The sequence below is a fragment of the Trachypithecus francoisi genome, unplaced genomic scaffold (assembly GCF_009764315.1).
Source record: "Trachypithecus francoisi isolate TF-2019V2 unplaced genomic scaffold, Tfra_2.0 Lachesis_group17, whole genome shotgun sequence".
In the NCBI taxonomy this organism is placed as follows: domain Eukaryota; kingdom Metazoa; phylum Chordata; class Mammalia; order Primates; family Cercopithecidae; genus Trachypithecus; species Trachypithecus francoisi.
Window position 1 is genome coordinate 64079054 of NW_022681462.1, and position 20648 is coordinate 64099701.

General features: G+C 40.3%; 1 protein-coding gene across 4 annotated transcripts in view; it reads right to left on the reverse strand.

The window, feature by feature from the left end:
- Window positions 1-20648, reverse strand: part of PLEKHH2 (pleckstrin homology, MyTH4 and FERM domain containing H2) — a 131649-nt gene that overhangs the window by 11982 nt on the left and 99019 nt on the right. For 3 of the 4 annotated variants that reach the window (XM_033175858.1, XM_033175859.1, XM_033175860.1), the window contains exons 20-25: window positions 19914-20093; window positions 17454-17551; window positions 15525-15702; window positions 14451-14606; window positions 12490-12587; window positions 3524-3665 (exon numbers count right to left, since the gene is read on the reverse strand). In XM_033175858.1, the coding sequence (XP_033031749.1) occupies window positions 3524-3665; window positions 12490-12587; window positions 14451-14606; window positions 15525-15702; window positions 17454-17551; window positions 19914-20093 (852 nt within the window). Of the gene's footprint in view, window positions 1-3523; window positions 3666-3774; window positions 3929-12489; window positions 12588-14450; window positions 14607-15524; window positions 15703-17453; window positions 17552-19913; window positions 20094-20648 lie in introns of those variants that run through there. The other variant, XR_004428348.1, reaches the window with a different exon arrangement.

Here is a 20648-nt window from a genome sequence, read left to right on the forward strand (position 1 = left end):
AAGCAAAATGCTGAGCATAGCCCCACCCTCGAAGAGTTTATTATCTAGTAGAGAAGACCAAGGCATAAATACTTGTGATAAACTGTGTTAGGTGGCTTGTAGAGCCATGTAGATATGTAGATATCAAAGAGGGTTAGGGAGGAAGACAGGATAGGGGATATTCAGGTGAATGTCCTACTGATCATTCACATCATTACCTACAGCATTCCCCAAAAAGTGGATAAGGTTCCATCAAAACTGGAATGGTCTCATAGAAAGCCCTCCTTAGCACAACCAGCCTCTGAGACTCCCACCCTGGGGCTCCTCTTTTCCAGTTCTTAATCTGATCAGTTACTGTCTAAAGTCCTCACCTGAGCTTTGCCCTTACAGCCTATTCTTACAACATCCTAGGTTCTTTGACCCAGTTTCTTACTTGCTGGTTACTTGGGTTGATTTTGCTTTTCAGCTCCCATTCTTCATTTTCCCTTTTATCTATCAATCCCCATCATCTCCTACTTAGTCAAGTATCCTTCCAAATTTCTTCACTCCAAATAAAAGCTGTCCACTAGCTCTTCAACCATACTGAAATCCTTGCCCCAGAGCAAGCTATGCATTGTTCCCATCTATCACCAAGCAGCATTCACCACAGCTACCTGGGAAACCTGACATCGGATTCAATCTCCAAGGATACGACAGTCTAACACAGAATAGTTACCAAAAAAAAAAAAAAAAAAAGAAAAGGAAGCTGGGCGCGGTGACTCACGCCTGTAATCCCAACACTTTGGGAGGCTGAGGCGGGAGGATTGCTTAAGCCCAGGAGTTCAAGACAAGCCTGGGTAACATAGCAAGACCCCATCTCCATAAAAAAAAATTTTTTTTTAAAGTCAGCTAAATTATCAAGTATTCATTCCTCTAAGAACAGTTATGGAGAAAGAACTGTGTTTAAGGCTGTGCTAGAGACAAAGATGAACATGAACAGCCCTGGCCTCAGGGAGGCTGCAGTCAGTAGTGCAAAGCAGAAAGATAAATCAATGATTATAAACCACTGAGGTCAGGACAGCAATAGAACATTACAGAAACCCCAAGAGGGACATTTAACCTTCCAAGACAGGATTCAGAAAGTTAACAGGTGAAGTTAACAGGTGAAGGGATGGGGTAGAGATGATCCGGGTAAAGGAGACAAACTAGTCAATCGTAAGAGGCAAGAAAAAGTGCACCACACACAAGGCAGGGAGTTGTGTATGGAACCACAGTTTATACTTTATTGGAGCATGAAGCTCAAGGTAGGGAGTATTAAGGGAAAGTTGAGGGTGGAGAGGCAGGCAGAGTTCAGATCGTGAAAGTCCTTGCATGTAAAAAATGAATGACAGAGCTAGATTCACATTTTTGCTGTATCTCTATCCCAGTTACTAGTGCTGCCTAATAAAGCTCCATGCACAGGTGACACTGTGCCAATTTCCAGGCTCAGCCCTTAAGAAAATAGCAGCTTCCACTTCTTGTCTTTCTTCTGGGATGTTGTTGCTGTCACTCATTCACCATTCTTGGAGGAAGCACACAAGCAGTCATATACATGAAGAGACCACGTGTAAGGTGCTCCAGCTGACAGTCCCAGCAGAAGTCCCCACAAACTGCCAGCATCGAAGGAGCCTTCAAATAATTCCAGCCCTCAGCCATAAAGCGACAACTGGCTCTCAGGTTATGTCAGCTGATACCACCTGAAGCAGAGACACACATGTCCTTTCATATCCCTGCCCAAATTACTGTCTTAAGTAGCTGAGTTTTGGAGTCATTTGTTATGTTGCAATAGATAACTGGAAAAAATTATTCTTGCATTTGTGTGAAGGATAAATTTGTGAGGGAAGAGACCACAGAAAGGCACACTACTTAGGAGCCTGCTATAGGACGGCAGGCAGTGTGAGACAACGATCCGAACCTTAGCAACAGGAGTCAGCATACAGAGGAGAGAACAGAGTAAAACATCCCTAAGAATTCACATTCGCAGGATGTGGTGACTGGTGGGAAAGAGCCGAAGTGAGGGAAGAGTCATGATAATTCCTGGGTTTGAAGCTTGCTTGTGGGACCGGGTGGAGGCAGTATCATAAAGAGGAAACAGAGTGTGAACACAGAGGAGGGACGATGATTAGTTTGGTTTTCAATATGCTGATTTTGGCTGGGCGCGGTGGCTCATGCCTGTAATCCTAGCACTTTGGGAGGCCGAGGCAGGTGGATCACTTGAGGTCAGGAGTTCGAGACCAGCCTGGCCAACAGGGTGAAACTCCGTCTCTACTAAAAATACAAAAATTAGCAGAGCGTGGTGGTGGGTACCTATAATCCCAGCTACTAGGGAGGCTGAGGCAGGAGAATCGCTTGAACCTGGGAGGTGGAGGTTACAGCCGAGATCATGCCACTTCACTCCAGCTTAGGCAAAAGAGGGAAACTCCGTCTCAAAAAAAAAAAAAAAAAGTTTGACTTTAAGGAGCCCACAAAAGAACTACAAACTGAAGAGAAAAGATCTGGGAAACTTTGGCATAGGTGGTGCCTAAAATAAAAAGAATGATTGAGATGTCCTGGGACAGAGTGTAGCGTGAGGAGCCGTAGACCAAAGACCCTGGGGAATCTAAGCCTTGGTCTAGATGCCATATCACAGAGTTGCTTTAACATTTTTCTTAATTAACCTAGGCAAAGACTCAGGTGTGGTTGAGACTATGGGTTGCATCTTATGACCATTCTCTCTTTCTTCTTAGGAAAAACCTTAAATTTAGCTGGGCACACTGCTACCCCGCTGAGACCACATTCCCCAGACTCCCTGGTAGGTAGTAGGCAAGGCCATGTGACTAAATTCTGATGGGAGAGACATGAATGGAAGGGTTCTATGCAACTGCTGAGTTTTCTCAAGTGCAGGAGGGCATGCCCTTTTCAGCCCTTCCCCCACCCTGAGGCCTGGAACACTGACGTTGGCTGGAGCTCTGGCAGACTCCCAGGACCATGATGATGACACCCTAGGGACAGTAGAAGAGAGAAGAGGATAAAGCCTATGCCCCTAATGGTTTCATAGAGGTGCCAGGATGCCTCTCTCTCTATGTGAGCGCTAAATATACTTCTATTCTGATTAAGTCAGTATTAATGTGTGCGTGTGTGTAGAAGGTTGAACTTAATCATAACTAATATGATACGTAAATAAAAGAAAGTGCTCTAGCCTTTTCAAGGTCTTATTCCTATTAGACTACCAAGCGATGTCAGCATGACATCTTCAAGCCCACAGCTCTACACTCCAATTCCTTTATTAAATACAAAGCCTAGAGATATATTTTCAACATAATTAAGAAACTGGGTTCTCTGTATGGAATACTGTCTCATTCTACGTCATTGCAATCATCAGCACTTTAGAGGCTAACTGTAATTATAGTGCCTGTAATTTTTAAGGTGCTAATCATAGCAAAATGAATGTAAAGAGTTACTGAAGTATATTGTTTTACATTTAATTCAATGTAGAAATTAGTATCTTATTATTTCAATATATAACTCTATATAACATGGAAGTTACCTGAGCTAAAAGAGCCGCCATTTCTAATGCCAGATCCTTGTTCAGAGGAAAAAGTCCATTTATGATTTGATCATTTGTCTGATACATTAACAGCAACTTTTCTCTATCAGTCTCTCCACAAGCTTGCACTGAGAAATATAGTCTGTAAAAAAAAAAAAAAAGAGTAAATTTCTCATTAAATTATATTCTTACAAAGGAATAAAGTAAAGATAAATCCAGGGGACTGAGATGGGGTTGTTTTAACACAGTACCTTAAGTGGTATGAACTTAGACTATTACTGTCACTGACTTCTGTTTCTGTTCTATTTAGTACTTCCAGCAAAATAAGAAAAAACTGCTTTGAGGTTGAGGTTGAAGAACTGCTGGAGGTCAAGCTGAATCACGTTAAATGTCAATTGTCTAAATCTACCAATGAAAAGACAGAGATTGTCAGAGTGGATAAAATATAAAACCCAACTATATGGTGCTTATAAGAAATCCACTTTAAATTTAATAAAAATACGTAAGTAGAAGTAAAGGGATGAAGCACTTTCTTAGGCCTTGAAACACCAAATCCTTAAATGTTCCTGAGGAGTGACCTAAGGCATCAAGCGAAATTAAATATGCCCTCTCTTGCAAGGAATGTATGATATAGGCCTTTACTTCAATGGGCTGTGTAAACCCAGTCTTCAAAACCCTCATGATCCTTCCTGAAAACCTTGGACACAGCACGGAAAAGGAAGTGAAGGTTTCAACTTAAAATCACCCCCAAATCAACATCAAATAAGGGGAGGGGGAGAAGGTGAGTTTTCTCTGGGAATCTAAAAGATAATATTTATATATGTAAGTGTGTTTTGACTTTTTGGTCACAATCTGATAAGCAGCTTTAGGGGCTCAAAAATAGTTGACAAGTTATCACTATGACTCGCTGAAACACAACATGGCTTTTGTCTGCCTAGGGAGGTCTTCATCAAATCAGTAACTCCATATATTCACTGTGTCATTTGTTCATATGTGAGATTTGTGGGGCTCTGACTTCAGGCTGCAGATCAGGCACAGGTGCTGTAAGGGTTCTAAATGCTGTGACAATGGGGTGGGTGAGCAACATCTTGACATACCTGAATCCTGCCATGACAACACAGAGGCTGGAAAAGAGAGATTTAGATACAGTAGCTGTTAGGTGTGTGCTCAATTGGCTATAACTTTGCATTTTCAGCCTTTTTTTCCCCCTACACACTTGAGGGAGAGGACACACCCCTATCATTTACAGTATCTCTCCCAGTAATTCTCTCAAATAGCAGGGAAGGGGAGGGCAGCAGGTCTGAATCTCTGGGCAATCATGGGTGGGTGTACTTTGAAAAGCTCCTCCTACCCCATGATGCTATTCATTCTTTCCTCTCTACCCAGTTTACAAATCAGAAAAATCCTAAGCTCCATTTTAATCTACAATGACTACACCATGAGAAATAATGCAGGATTATATTGTTAAACTGGTAGTAGAATACGGCTGGACAACAGAAACAGATGCAAATCCAAAGTGATATCAGAAAAGTCATATAAAACAAAAAGAAGAACATTTAAGATGAAAGCCTTCCCTTCTGGCATGCTTACATTGGTATGCATAGCTTATTTTCCCTACTTGAAGTTAGGAAGTATATCATACTCATCACTGTAACCCACTAGAGTTTAGCTAAGTGTTACCACTGGAAGGTTTGGTAATACGGCTAAGGGGAGAAAAAGAACCAAATGGCTACAGGCAAGAAGAGCTTAAGTGCATTTTCTGTTATTCCCGGCAGGCAACGCGATTGAGCCTGAGAGGGAAAAAGGAAGCATCATTAGCATAAATAAATAAATAAATACAATAATAATTAAAAAACAGAGAAAAACTATACTGGACATGAACCATTGACTCAAATCCCTAATGAAACAGTTTGGGCTCCAACAGCTATCCAGGGATTTGGGGAGAATTTGAAGAGGAACAAAAATGACCAAGAAGTCATAAATATCAAATCCATGGAGCTTGAATAGGAAAGGCACTACAGGAATGTGATCTAAGCCTCTCACAATATGGCCAGCTTTCAGCTGCTTCCAAATCCTAAAGAGGCCCGGAGCAGACAGAACGGGCTTCTATGACAGCAGGCAAGGCTTGGATTAGCTCGCAGGGGTATTCCCAAATCTTCACCTCCTCACTGCACACCCAGAAAGCTGAATACTGTGGGATGGAAATCACATCACTGTGGACCAGTACCACTAAACAAACACACTGCTTCCAAATTCAGCAGGGCTCTCAGCGCCACTGGGTAATCCTTTTGTTTGCCCTCAACTGGATCCATATTCATTCTTCAGAGCATTTATTTCCTACTGTTCCCCTTCCCATCCTCTTGTAAACTTACTAGGGGGACAGCCTGCAATCTCTCTCCGTTCACCCTTCCTTCACTCCTCAGTCCACCATGGTCTACTGGTTATACTCTAGTAAAACTGCAATTGTTCTCTTCCTGCCTCAGTGGCATCCAACCTCCAGTCATCTGCTCAGAAGTGACCACTCTGCAAAGTCTTCCTCTATGTCCCTACAACCTCTTGTACATGCACATCATATTCATGATAATGACAAATATCTACAAAGCATTTACTATGTGGCAGGCTCTGAACCCAGTGCTTTACAATTGCCAACATTTAATCCTTCAGACAACCGTAGAGGTGGGAATCATTTTGACCTCCATTTCACATACAGGGTACCTGAGGCACAGAGATGTTAAGTGACTTGCTCAGGGCCACATAGTAAGTGGTAGAGCCAGGATTCTAACCCAGGCAGCCTGTCTCCAGCCCATGGTCTTCACTCCTGTGCTATATTCTTCCTGTTATAGCATTGATTGCACTTCTAAGACTTCATATCTGCCTCTCCCTATAAACTGGAAGATTCTAAAGGGTAAGGAAACTCTATTCACCTTGGAATTCCCAAGGCTCCAAACAAGGCTTGGCACTGGTAGATGGCATGAATGGACAAATAAACGGTATGTGAGAATTGCTAAGTACAGGAGTTTGCCAAAAAAGCCTGAAGAATTCCCTTTCATAGTCTTAGGCAAGTGACTTAACTCTCTAAAGCTTCAGTTACTTCATCTGTGAGATGGAAATAATAACAGAACCTCAAAGAGTTGTAAGGATTATATAAGAATGCATACAAAGAGTTCAGAATAGGGCCCGATGTTAGGTAAATGTTCAACAAATGCAGGTTAGTAGTACTAGTAGTACTAGTAGTAGTATTCCCCAGAGGTCTCTGGAATCACGAGAGTCTCTCTTTTTTTTTTTTTTTTTTTTGTTGAGACGGAGTCTCGCTCTGTCGCCCAGGCTGGAGTGCAGTGGCCGGATCTCAGCTCACTGCAAGCTCCGCCTCCCGGGTTTACGCCATTCTCCTGCCTCAGCCTCCCGAGAAGCTGGGACTACAGGCGCCCGCCACCTCGCCCGGCTAGTTTTTTGTATTTTTAGTAGAGACGGGGTTTCACTGTGTTCGCCAGGATGTCTCGATCTCCTGACCTCGTGATCCGCCCGTCTCGGCCTCCCAAAGTGCTGGATTACAGGCTTGAGCCACCGCGCCCGGCCTTTTTTTTTTTTTTTGAGATGGACTCCTGCTCTGTGACAACCCAGACTGGAGTGCAGTGGCATGATCTTGGCTCACCGCAACCTCTGCCTCCTGGGTTCCTGCGATTCTCCTGCCCCATCCTGCCATGTAGCTGGGACTATAGGCACATGCCACCACACCCAGCTAATTTTTGTATTTTTAGTAGAGACAAGGTTTCACCATGTTGGCCAGGCTGGTCTTGAACTCCTGACCTCAGGTGATCCGCCCACCTCGGATCCCAAAGTGCTGGGATTACAGGCGTGAGCCACCGTGCCCGGTCCACATGAAAGTCTCTTGATCCTGCAATTTTTTTTTAGTGTGAACATAGCTAGGAGAAATGGGATAAACTCCATTTCTTGGCTTAAACTTCTTGGCTGTGGCCAGTTTTGTTAAAAACATGCCTTGGCTCTTACAACTTCGAAAACACAGTGAGAAATCAAATTAAATAAGAAGCTTAACTGTGAATAGAATTTAAATGTTAGTTGCCAACGGTTGTCTATGAGAACAAGTTCAAAACCGATTAATTAGATCTTTCATAACTGAATCTAAATAATTAAATTTCTATCACTTGCTAAGTATCAATTTAAAATTCCATGATAAAGAGGATTGATATTTTAGCTTTGTTTATTACCATGCTGCTTGGCAGATGAAGAATCAGGTCCTTGGCTGTGTGACAGGTCACAGCAAGGTTCCCTCCTAACTATCACTAAAAATTAGGGTTCATTGTCTAAGCTACTTATAAACACATGCAAAGCATGGCCATGTTTAGAAACACTACTTTCTCATAGCTGTAGCTATCCAGCCATTTCAGAGTTCTGTTAAAAATTAAGCCTTTCAGGCCGGGCGCGGTGGCTCAAGCCTGTAATCCCAGCACTTTGGGAGGCCGAGACGGGCGGATCACGAGGTCAGGAGATCGAGACCATCCTGGCTAACATGGTGAAACCCCGTCTCTGCTAAGAAATACAAAAAACTAGCCGGGTGAGGTGGTGGGCGCCTGTAGTCCCAGCTACTCGGGAGGCCGAGTTAGGAGAATGGTGTGAACCTGGGAGGTGGAGCTTGCAGTGAGCCAGGATCCGGCCACTACACTCCAGCCTGGGTGACAGAGTGAGACTCTGTCTCAAAAAAAAAAAAAAAAAAAATTAAGCCTTTCAGTTGAGTTACTTTTTTTCCTGATGTCAAAGACATTGTCATGAGGTTTTATTTTTAAACAAGGTAATCATCATCTGTTATTCACAACTCTCTCTTTTTAAAAAAATTCTTTTTTGAAGAGATTTATTCTGAGTCAAATATGAGTGACCATGGCCTATGCCACAGACTTCAGGAGGTCCTGAGAACATGTGCCCAAGGTGGTCGGGGTGCTGCTTGGTTTTACACATTTTAGGGAGGCATGAGACATCAATCAAATACACTTAAGAAATCCATTGGTTTGGTCTAGAAAGGCAGAACAACTTGAAGTGAGGACTCCACAACCTCTTATCCCAACCCAGACATTCCTTTCTATTGATCCCAGGTCTTTGGATAAACTTAACCAATTGTCAACCAAAAAATTTTTATTCACGACTCTCTTTGTCCCTCCTCGTGGTGCTTATTAGACTTGAAGCATTTTTTTAATCTGTCTTTCATATCCAAATTGTATCCAAATTTCACTTCAGTTCCAATCATAGCCATCATCATCAGAGTTCGTATGTATTAAGTATTCATAAGGTTTAGCAATTCATAAGATTTCATAAGCATTCATAAGATTATTAGGAATAGTCTTGGTCAGGCACGGTGGCTCACACCTGTAATCCCAGCACTTTGGGAGGCTGAGGCGGGTGGATTACCTGAGGTCAGGAGTTCGATACCTGCCTGGCCAACACGGTGAAACCCTGTTTCTACTAAAAATACAAAAATTAGCTGGGCGTGGTGGCAGGTGCCTGTAATCCTAGCTATTCGGGAGGCTGAGGCAGGAGGCTGATGCAGAAGAATCGCTTGAACCTGGGAGGCAGAGGTTGTGGTGAGCCGAGATCGCGCCATTGCACTCCAGCCTGGGCGACAAGAGGGAAGCTCCGTCTCAAAAAAAATAAATAAATAAAAAATAAAATAAAATAAAAATGTCTGAACCTCTTCTCCATAAATGTCTCTGGCAGGCCAGGTCCGGGAACTGGCTCCTTCCACAAAGGCTGAGGTCAAGAGGCAGGGGCAGCGATGAGGACCTTTAGGTCAGTGCTTCTCAAAACCCAGCACACGTAAGAATTATCTGGAGAGCTGTCAAAACACGGACTCTTGGGCTCCACCCCCAGAAATTCTGACTCAGTGGGTCTGAAGTGGGGCCTAATGATTTGCGTTTCTAACATGTTCCACGTGGTCCTGAGGCTGCTAGTGTGGGGCCCACGTTGGGAACTACTGCTCCACATTAAACAGAACTACAACAATAATCTAGAGGGTCCAAGTCTCCTAGCCTGCTGTCCTCACCAGTCACCAAAGGGCCATTGATACATTGATAAACGTTGCCCTCAAGGGAAACAGGTCCCTCCAGAGGTGATGCCTATTAGATTTCCAATATCTATGCAATATTGCTTATCTCTAGGAATGTATGATTTTAGAACCTCAGATACCAAAGATTAATAGTCACTTTCTTGTTACTTGAACCTCTGGCAAATCATCACAGCTCATGAGCCCCTGAATAAAGAAGCTCCAGTGTTCACAACCACCATTTATTCAGATCAACAGAGTCTGTTCAAATACTGGGTGGCCTTTTAAGTGGCCAACTGGATGAGAGAAGGGTCCAAAATATGAATGTGCCATATTTATTTAATTGATCTCCCTATTAATAAACATGTAAGTGTCTGTCCCAAATTTTTCACAAAAACATTGACAAAGAATATGACAAAAATATGACAAGGAAGATACTGGGACATACTGGAATACTCTGCCCACTTATCTGAGTATTTCTGTGGGATAGACTATTAGAACAAGAAATTTTAAAGTGGATCAATAGCTATTACATCCTTTATGGTACATAGTGCCTTCAATTCTTACATTCCAATTTTAAGTTTGAACATCTTCCAAAAAGAGGTCTCTGAGTATGACTCCAATAATTCCACCAGGCTCTGGGTCTAACATTTTATAGATTCCTGAATTTACAGGATATAAGACTCAAATAAAACCAGCAAAATACCATTATTTTGTTATAATTAATGTGAGCTGGTCAGTTAAGCGTGTTTATTAAGTACTACCTTTTGCTAATACATGAAAGAAATGAAAATATTTAAAAAGAAAGAAAGGAAATCTGGTTCCTGACTACGTGCCAAAGTACATTACCATTTTATCCGTAGAGACGGTGTGCGCTCTGGATTCTCCGGCATTTTCTCAATTCCTGACACAAGCTGAGCAGCCTCCCTCAACAGACCTTTGGGCCTTTGAACATTCTTTTCTATGCATTTTGATGTTCCCACTCCCATCTCCCTCTGAACTTGGCGTAAACATCATTTCCTCAAAGAAGTTTCCTGTGGTCTCCCATCTAGGTCAGGCTCACTGTTGTGTGCCCTCACAGTACCTCTCTCTCCCTTCAGAGAATGTACTGTGTCATTACACACTCATTAGAGTGAGGATATGCCCAACAGTAGTCTTCCTCGCTAACCTATAGATTCCAAAAGGTCAGGGACTGGGTCTGTCTGTATTTATTACAATTTTATTCATAGCATCTAGCTAAGTGATAGGCCTTACAGTTGAAGCTCGGTGAACACACAGAGAGAGAGAGAGAGAGAGAGAGGGAGAGAGAGAGAGAGGCAGAAAGAAAGAGAAAAATGAGAATGAAAGACTGAGAAGGAATAATATGAGTATAAAGAATATATGGCTTCCAAAAGACTGAGGCAAACATAGGTATCTCTTCTTTTTATTTATTTATTTATATATATATATATATTTTGAGACGGAGTCTCGCTCTGTCACCCAGGCTGGAGTGCAGTGGCGCAATCTCAGCTCACTGCAAGCTCCGCCTCCCGGGTTCATGCCATTCTCCTGCCTCAGCCTCCCGAGTAACTGGGAATACAAGCGCCCACTACCGCGCCCGGCTAATTTTTTGCATTTTTAGTAGAGACGGGGTTTCATCATGTTAGCCAGGATGGTCTCGATCTCCTGACCTCGTGATCCACCCACCTTGGCCTCCCAAAGAAACATAGGTATCTCTTCTTACTACAGATCTATAGTAGGGTGTTGAAGTATTCAGTCTTTATGAAAAATGTAATAATACTGTTAAAGGCAATTATGAAAGTGAAAAATGCATCCTTGTATCAACTACTCTGAGAGAGCAGCTATTTTTTTCTGTAGTTTCTATGCTTGTGTGTGTGTGTATTTTTTGTTTGTTTTGAGACAGGGTTTCACTCTGTTGCCCAGGCTGGAGTGTGGAGTACAGTGGCACAATCATGGCTCACTGCAGTCTCAACCTCCTGGGCTCAGGTGATCCTCCCACCTCAGCTGTCTGAGTAGCTGGGATTACAGGCCCATGCCACCACACCTGGCTAATTTTTGTATTTTTAGTAGAGGTGGGGTTTTGCCATGTTGGCTAGGCTGGTCTCGAACTCCTGACCTCAGGTGATCTGCCCACCTTGGCCTCCCAAAGTGCTGGGATTATAGGCGTGAGCCACCGTGCTCAGCTAGACCTAGTGTTTCTAATCTTTGTCTAAAAGCATATTTTTATAAAATACAATTCTTTATGACATTAAGAGACTAGAATTAGAAACAAAACTTTACGTGACAAATTTTTTCCTATAGAAACAGAGTTATCATTTATAGAAAGATAAACTTACAAATAAATAATTTTTAAGGCATTCAATAGAAAGGTAAATAGTAGGTGCATTATTTGAACATATTGTATACTCATACTTTGGCATCTGGATGCAGTATTACACACCTGTATTATCTGAACATATTGCATACTCATCCTTCGGCATCTGGATGCAGTATTACACACCTGTATTATTTGAACATATTGTATACTCATGCTTCGGCATCTGGATGCATATTACACACCTGTATTATCTGAACATATTGCATACTCATACTTCGGCATCTGGATGCGAATTACACACCTGTATTATTTGAACATATTGTATACTCATGCTTCGGCATCTGGATGCAGTATTACACACCTGTATTATTTGAACATATTGTATACTCATGCTTTGGCATCTGGATGCAGTATTACACACCTGTATTATTTGAACATATTGTATACTCATGCTTTGGCATCTGGATGCAGTATTACACACCTGTATTATTTGAACATATTGTATACTCATGCTTTGGCATCTGGATGCAGTATTACACACCTGTATTATTTGAACATATTGTATACTCATGCTTCGGCATCTGGATGCGTATTACACACCTGTTTTTGTATGTCAGACGAACAGTCCTTGTACCTTCACATTTTCCAGGCTGCTGTTCTTTGGAAGCCTGTTCCCATTTGGAAATAATGTCACAAATCTAGAAAGGAAGTGGAAAATTGAGATTTACAGTACTTTTCAAATCAACATTTTTTGAAGACAATTGTGCTGCAGACTGAAATTTTTCCATTAATATGATCAAACCAAATATACTCAAGCTTTTTGTTTTCAGCCTCTGTGAGGCTCTGAGTTTAGGATGTCATTATAAATTGCTCTTTGGTCCACTTACCCTTTTGGACACACATTAACTCTGGACTGTGGCCATGCATTTTTTACTCAAAAAGGAATCTTAGTGTATGACTGCCTGAAACTGGAAACAAGAAGATTCCAGGGATATTTTCATGATTCGGTCACTAAAGAAGTAACTTTTTCACCTTCCGAGTTCAAAAAGATTGTAATAAGTAAAGTTATACCAAAGAAATCGGAAATATAATTTATGGAAAGGGTCTAGACCCAGGCCTAGCTATTTGATTTTGGGTAACTCATTTCCCTCTCTAGGCCTCAGTTTTTTCATTTGCAAAATAAGTGCATTGTTTCTCTAAGGTCCCTTGTGGTTCTAAAATTCTATTTTTTTTTAATTGAGATGGAGTCTCACTGTGCTGCCTAGGCTGAAGTACAGTGGCACGATCTCGGCTCACTACAACCTCTGCCTCCTGGGTTCAAGTGATTCTCCCGCCTCAGCCTCCTGAGTAGCTGAGACTACAGGCACCCACCACCATGCCTGGTTAATTATTTTTGTACTTTTAGTAGAGACAGTGTTTCACCACGTTGATCAGGCTGGTCTTGAACTCCTGACCTCAAATGATCTGCCTGCCTTAGCCTCCCAAAGTGCTGGGATTACAGGCGTGAGCCACCGCACTGGCCTAATTCTATATATATTATTGCCATTACTAAATGGAAGCTCTATTAAAGTTATTTTACTATGATCTGGAAAAGATTCTTTTAAAATCCCTCCCTTTTCATTTCCACAGGTCTGTTTTCTTTCTTTCTTTTCTTTCTTTTTTTTTTTTTTTGAGATAGTCTTGCTCTGTCGCCCAGGCTGGAGTGCAGTGGCGTGATCACGGCTCACTGCAGCCTTGACCTCATAGGCTCAAGAGATTCTAGTGCCTCAGCCTCCAGAGTAGCTGGGACAACAGGCATGCGGCACCGTGCCTGGCTAATTTTTGTATTTTCAGTAGAGATGGGTTTTTGCCATGCTCCCCAGGCTGGTCTCAAACTCCTGGCCTCAAATGATCCACCTGCCCCGGCCTCCCAAAGTGCTTGGATTACAGGTGTAAGCCACTGCACCCGACCACAGGTCTGTTTCCTAAACCATTTTTCATTTCCAGCTCAGGCCTTCCCTAACTCCCAATGCTGAACTTAATCTCCCTCTTTCTGTGCAAAGTTCACAGCACTCTTAAAACTCATCACTTTCAACTCTAGTTCAAGGTTATCTGTGTATAAGGTTGCTCTTCCCTAAGCAAATTTTAAGTTCACTGTGGGCAGGGACTATTCCTGGTCCTTTTGTATTCCCCACAGAGTCCAGTCAGCCCCTGAGATAACAATAGTTTGGTAAGAGATAAACAGTTTAGTAAGCACTGCTGAGTAAATGAAAAAAAAAAAAGGAAAGTCATTTTATTAGCACTTCTACATATCTACCCTTAGTCTCCTAATATTTAGAGTATCATTTCCATTACTAACACTTTTCCTCTCTTTAATATGGAATGTATAAATGTAGAGATTGTGTATTAAGAATTCTATGAGTTTAACAAAGTCCTGCATTTTTTTTCTTATCGTGGAGATTAGATTGGTTAAATTTTTGGAAAACTCCTAAATTAAACTTCTTGCAAAGTGTACTCTTCTTGTAAAGAGCAGTTTCCTTGCTGTTCATTGGGCTTGGCTCCTAAAAAGGACTTGGTTTCACCTTGATGTTTCCTTGAAGACAGTGCTCTAAATCTCTGCCAGAAGGATCGTCAGTGAACAATGCAAATCCAGACTGCGCTGGTTTCCTCATTCCCGTGTCCTGGTTCAAAGTATTCAAAAATTCTTCCACTGTGGTAGATGCATCAAAACCAACTACCTAGACAGAATTAACAAAACAGTTCTCTTAGTAAGAAATATATAGTTTCAAACTGAGATTTTGAGGATGATACAGAGCATACTTGATGTATGATTAATGATAACATATTTTTCTAGGTGCTTTAACTTTTTTTTCCAAAGCTCCTCTGGAGAAAATTAACAAGGTTACTTCAGCAATTAGCTTGCTGAAGAACTCAAAAATCTTGGCTTCAGCAAACAGACATAAATCTAAAATAGAATGATCAACTGACAGCTATAAATATTTTGCAAAGATATTATGCTTACTCATTAGAATCAAACCAAGAACTATAGTACAATATGCAATCTTTAATCAAATGGAAGAAAATAAACAAGAAATACGTTTAAATAAATGAAAACTTTTATGTATTTAATATTTGTTTCTTTAATAGGCAGTTAAGTATCTGAATTCTGTGATAAAAGGCATATGGCTACAAAGACTAATTGCTAGTTTGGGAACATGTTTGCTTCAAGTAATAAGCAAGCATCTAGATCTGAGAACTGGAAGGGCCCAGTGAAGTCTTCCCAGATAATTTCTGAGATTTGGAGATTTTAAAAGAGACTAAAATTGTACACACCCAGTATCAGTAATTATTTCCACACCTAGCAGGTGTACTGATGGGAAAAAGCCCCAACCAAAATGTTTTTGATTTTTCTGTCCATCAGAATCATAATGGCAGTGAAGCCCATCCCTTATTTGGTTCAATATGGATTTGTTATTAGTGCAAATCCTTTGTAGCAAAACTGTTTCAAAACTCAGCTGTTCTGATAGTAAGTCTAATATATTTGCATGTTTGTCACTGCCAGGTGCTGACAAAAGTAGGCAGAGAAGTCTCTGTTCCCTGTAACAGAGGTTGCACATAGGATTGTCAGCTAAGCATATTTTCATCAGGTAACCTACCTGGTATATCCCATTCATGAAGTGCACCGGTATACTAAAGGGCAAAGAATGATGATAAGGGTTTCGGAGAAGAGTTGAAAGAATTTCCATCCTTGAGGGTCTTGCTTCTCTGTCACCATTTTGTTGTGTTCTTTCTACACAACGCTGGCAGTAAATGGCATATTTTCCAAATTCTGTCCTGTAATACAAAACTTAAGATAAAATCTAAGAATAAATTTAATTGACAACCTAATATATGCAACCATTAAGAAAGTATCCCTTGTACATTATCACAATGTATTAGGCTAATTTTGACAGTAACTTTTTTTGAATGACAATACTAAACTGCTGTAACTTTCCTCAAATTCCAACTTCTTTATTTTTGTAACTGCCTCACTCAAACCTCCCCACAAAGGATTCTTCATCTTTACTGTATTATTATAGTCACAAGCTGAATTTAAAATTACCAGTCACAAGTCAATATATAGTGATTTAATATTAACAAATATAAAGAAAGCAATTGCATGAAGAATAATAGTAGAGAGTAACCTATAAAAACATGTTACAGCAGAATTCTCTTCTGAACATGGTGGTTAATGCTTGACCACTAAACAAGGTAAAAAAAAAAAAAAAATGTCTTCAGGCCAGGTGTGGTGGTTCATGCCTGTAATCCTAGCACTTTGGGAGGCTGAGGCGGGCAGATCACCTGATGTCAGGAGTTCAAGACCAGCCTTGTCAACATGGTGAAACCCTGTCTTTATTTAAAATACAAAAAATTAGGCAGGTATGGTGGCACACGCATGTAGTCCCAGCTACTTGGGAGGCTAAGGCAGGAGAATCGCTTGAATCTTGGAGACGGAGGTTGCAGTGAGCCAAGAATGTGCCACTGCACTCCAGCCTAGGTGACAGAGCAAGACTCTGTCTCAAAAAAAAAAAAAAAATCTTTAAACAAAAATAAAAATGTTTTCTTTCTTTATTCTACAAAAAACACTGCATTTGTTAAAAAATGTTATTGTTTTATTTCTTTATTCTATAAAAAACACTGCATTTGTTAAAAAATGTTAAGCATTAGACAAACTCATTTGAGTAAATAAATGTAAAAGTTGGATAGAGATCTTATTTGCCCTTGTTATACATAAATTTTACTGCTTATTCAAGCAGATTGATAACACCTGTCAAATATGTTTGTATTCAAGTGCCCTGTAGGCAGATCCTTGGTCTGGGGGCTCCTCAGTGACTGCAACTGAAATGACATGATCTTGATCACAGATGACCTTGATCACAGAGGCCCCAAAATGTATTATGAACTGTAGAATATTTTCCTATTGCTTCCAAGTTCGGTTTGTTTATTTGTTTGTTTCTTTTACTGTGTTTGTTTTAGTCCAAGAGTTTATTTAAGCAACCTGACGCAAACCTCTTGGTGGACAAAATGACCCTGGACAAGCCTTGGCTGAGTGACCTGGGTCCCAGAGTAAGAAAGCCATTCTGGAAGTTGAACTTTAAATGTGTTTTTCAAAGGAGTAACAATTCTGAAGTAACTCAAATATATACAATTAGAAAAGGAGGGAAGACCATGGGGGAAATTGTTCACATAAAATAATTTAATGTGGAGAAAAATAGTAAAAGGGAAAACTAAGGAAACAAAATAGTTGCTTTTATTGAATGAATACCCACTAATGCTAAGTTATTCATACTTTAAATGCAAATACACTTTTCACTTAAAAATACTCTGTCAGTTTTTCAAGTATTTATTGCAATCTTCCCTAAGAGATTTAACATAACAAAGGAAGCATTTTCCTAGCTCCACATCAATAACCAAAGGCTTCCTGTACCAATATTTGTTTCACACATTCTTCTAAAAATGTACCTGGCAGATCATTAAATACTTATGATTTATCGTAGACTTTCAGAGACCACATAAACAGTTCAGCTGGCTAGTATTCTGCACACCTGGAATCTGCATTCCTCTTTAGGTGAAGCCTGAGGAGCCACAGGAAAGGATGATGGGGAAGGAAGAGCCCAACGCAGAGTGCCAAGAGTTGCCAGCCCTGGGCAGGGAGAAGCATCACAGGTTAGATACCACGTGCCAGTCAGAAATCTACATCAGAGTGAGTGTAATGGGCTGATGACAGTCTCTCTTAACCCAAAAACGTTTTATTTCTTTCACATATGCATGATCTGTTTACAGCATTTATTATAGGTTAAAAACAAAAAACTCTACACTGGGTCAGATCTATGATCCATCTAGTTGTGTCTATGGTTATCTACAACAGAGGAACCAAGGCACAAGCAGACAAGGTGCTCCTTTTTGACATCACACTCAAAGATTAGAAACATTGTTTCTTTTTTGTTCACTTATGTATTTACTCATTCATTGAAATACAAGTAATAGTTTTGAGAAAGGCAGATTGCAAAACAGTAAAAAACACATGCCCTAAATCAAAACCAATCTACCTACACATACATACGTATCTACATACATAAATAAGGGACAAGTATAAAAATATTAACGGAGGTTATCTTTAGGTAACAGTAATATGTGTAATTTTTATTTTTCCTTTGCTCTGTTCTGTATTCTCCTTTCTATATTTTTTCAAGGAAGTATAAAACATGTTACAGCAGAATTCTCTTCTGAAGAACATGGTGGTTAATGCTCGACCACTAAACAAGGTAAAAAAATGTCTTCAAACAACAACAACAAAAATTTTATTTCTTTATCCTATAAAACACTGCATTTGTTTAAAAATGTTAAGCATTAGACAAACTCATTAGAGTACACAAATGTAAAAGTAGGATATAGATCTTATTTGTCTTTGTTTGTTATATATAATTTTCAGTCATTTTTAAAACGTTGTATTAAAAAAGAGGGAGAAATAGGCATTGTCCCTGCCCTTAAGGAGCCTACAGTCTAGTAGGAGACAGTTATATATTTAAACAGTAAATTATAATACAACATGGTAATACCATGTATTAACTTTTTAAAGCATAACCAATGGAAAGAATGACTAACTTCTTGTGGAGTCAGGGAAGGGATCACAGGGAGTATGTTGCTTGGGCTGGGCTATAAAGTCTATGGGAGGGAAGGAAGAGGAGGGATCCAGGTAACAAGAATGCCATCAGGTGCAAGGTGGAGAATATTGCAAAGGTGGAGTGTGTTTGAAGGATGGGGCGTATTTATTCATTCACTGTCTGCTGGAGGCAGGAAGTGGAGATGGAGGGGCCAATGGAGCCAGATTATGAAGTGTTCTTGATGCAGATGAATCTTAAGCTTCAGATGCCCTCTTGGGCACAGGTCCTGGGAAAGGCCTTATTAACTGTGTTTACATGGTCATATGATTTCTAAAATGTGCAAAAGTAATCCATTTTCAAGTCTTTGTCTTAAAGAGCATTTCCCAAACTGTATAAGCTTCAAGTCTCACAAACCTGGATCCAACCCTGAGAGTCCTATATGTTAAGGTAAGAAATTTCTGATTTATCCTGTGGCTAACAGGGAGTCAAAACACAAAGATAAAAACAGGTGTTCATTGAAGAGTAAACACAGATGACTACCAAACACCTGAAAAATGTATTCAACTGCACTAATAAAGAAAAGCATCCTGATTCAATAGTGAAATAACATTTTTTACCTGTTAAGAATTTAAAATATACTGAATGTTGTTGAAGATATAGGAAAATTCTAAAAATGAGTTCAAAGGAATTTGCTGGACCTGTCCACAAGATTTAGGTTCCTGGTGGGTGCGGTGGCTCACGCCTGTAATCCCAGTACTTTGGGAGGCCGGGGTGGGCAGACCACCTGAGGTCAGGAGTTCAAGGCCAGCTTGACCAACATGGTGAAACCCCATCTCTACTAAAAATACAAAATTAGCCATGAGTGTTGGCACATGCCTGTAATCTCAGTTACTTGGGAGGTTGAGGCAGGAGAATTGCTGAACCCGGGAGGTGGAGGTTGCAGTGAGCCGAGATTGTGCCATTGCACTCCAGCCTGGGCAATAAGAGTGAAACTCCATCTCATTTAGGTTCAAAGATGTCTACTGTAGAGGTATTTATTATAGAAAAAATTTGGAAAAACCTAAATGTATAGTACTTAATGTTAACATGACCATTAATGTTTTGAAGAATGTCTAAGGATACAGGGGAAATGATTATTTTCTATAGTTTAAAAAAGTGCACACTGTAATGCCAGCAATATAAAAAACTGTGAGTGTGCACACACCAACATACATACATGTATATATAAACATATAAATATATAAATAAACCAAAAAGGTAGACATCAAAATATTAATACCTATTTTTCCTTCTGCACTTTTTGTATTTTCCAAATGTCTATGCTGAATGTGTATCATTCTTACAATCAGAAAAACAGTATCACTTTAAATTGCATGTATATGTATCAATATCAATATCTACCTGCAATGGTCCTGGTTGATTCTGTGGCTGTCTTCGTCTTGTCTGTTTAATAAGCTGACAGCAAATTTCATTCTGCAGCTCAGGATGTGTCAGGCAGATTTGCAAAGCACTCTGGGCTAGAGATATGTGGTAATCAATTGCAGGAGAGTCAACTGCAGCATTTATAAAAAGCTGGCAGGTCTGAATTAAGCAAAAACAGATATATTCAAGGTGAGGAGTGAGTAGATTTATTCTGCTTGAATTATATCGATTCTCTTTTCAGCAGTAGTTTTTGTTTAAAATGATGGAAAAGGATATATTATGATAACACTAATCAAAAGAAACCTGGAATCGCTACAATAATAGCAGACAAAGTAAATTTCAGAGCAAGGAATTCTGCCAGAGATAAAGAGGGTCATTTTATAATGATAGAGGGGTCAGTTCATCTAGAAGACATAATAGTCCTAAACATCGACACACTTATTAACAGAGCTTCAAAATACATGTGAATCTCATCCAGTGTATTTTTCATTTTAGTCATTGCATTTTTCATCTCTAAAAATTCAATCTGAGTCTTTTAAATCTCTTCTCTTACTCTTCTTAAAATGCTCATGCTTTCCTCTACCTTCCTGAACACGTGAAGTGTGGTGGCCAATCTCCAAAGTGGTCCTCCGTGATCTCCACATCCTGACATTCAGATCCGTGGGTAATTCCCTCCTGTATTCTACCAGTGTTGGTCTGTGTGACGGTAGAATG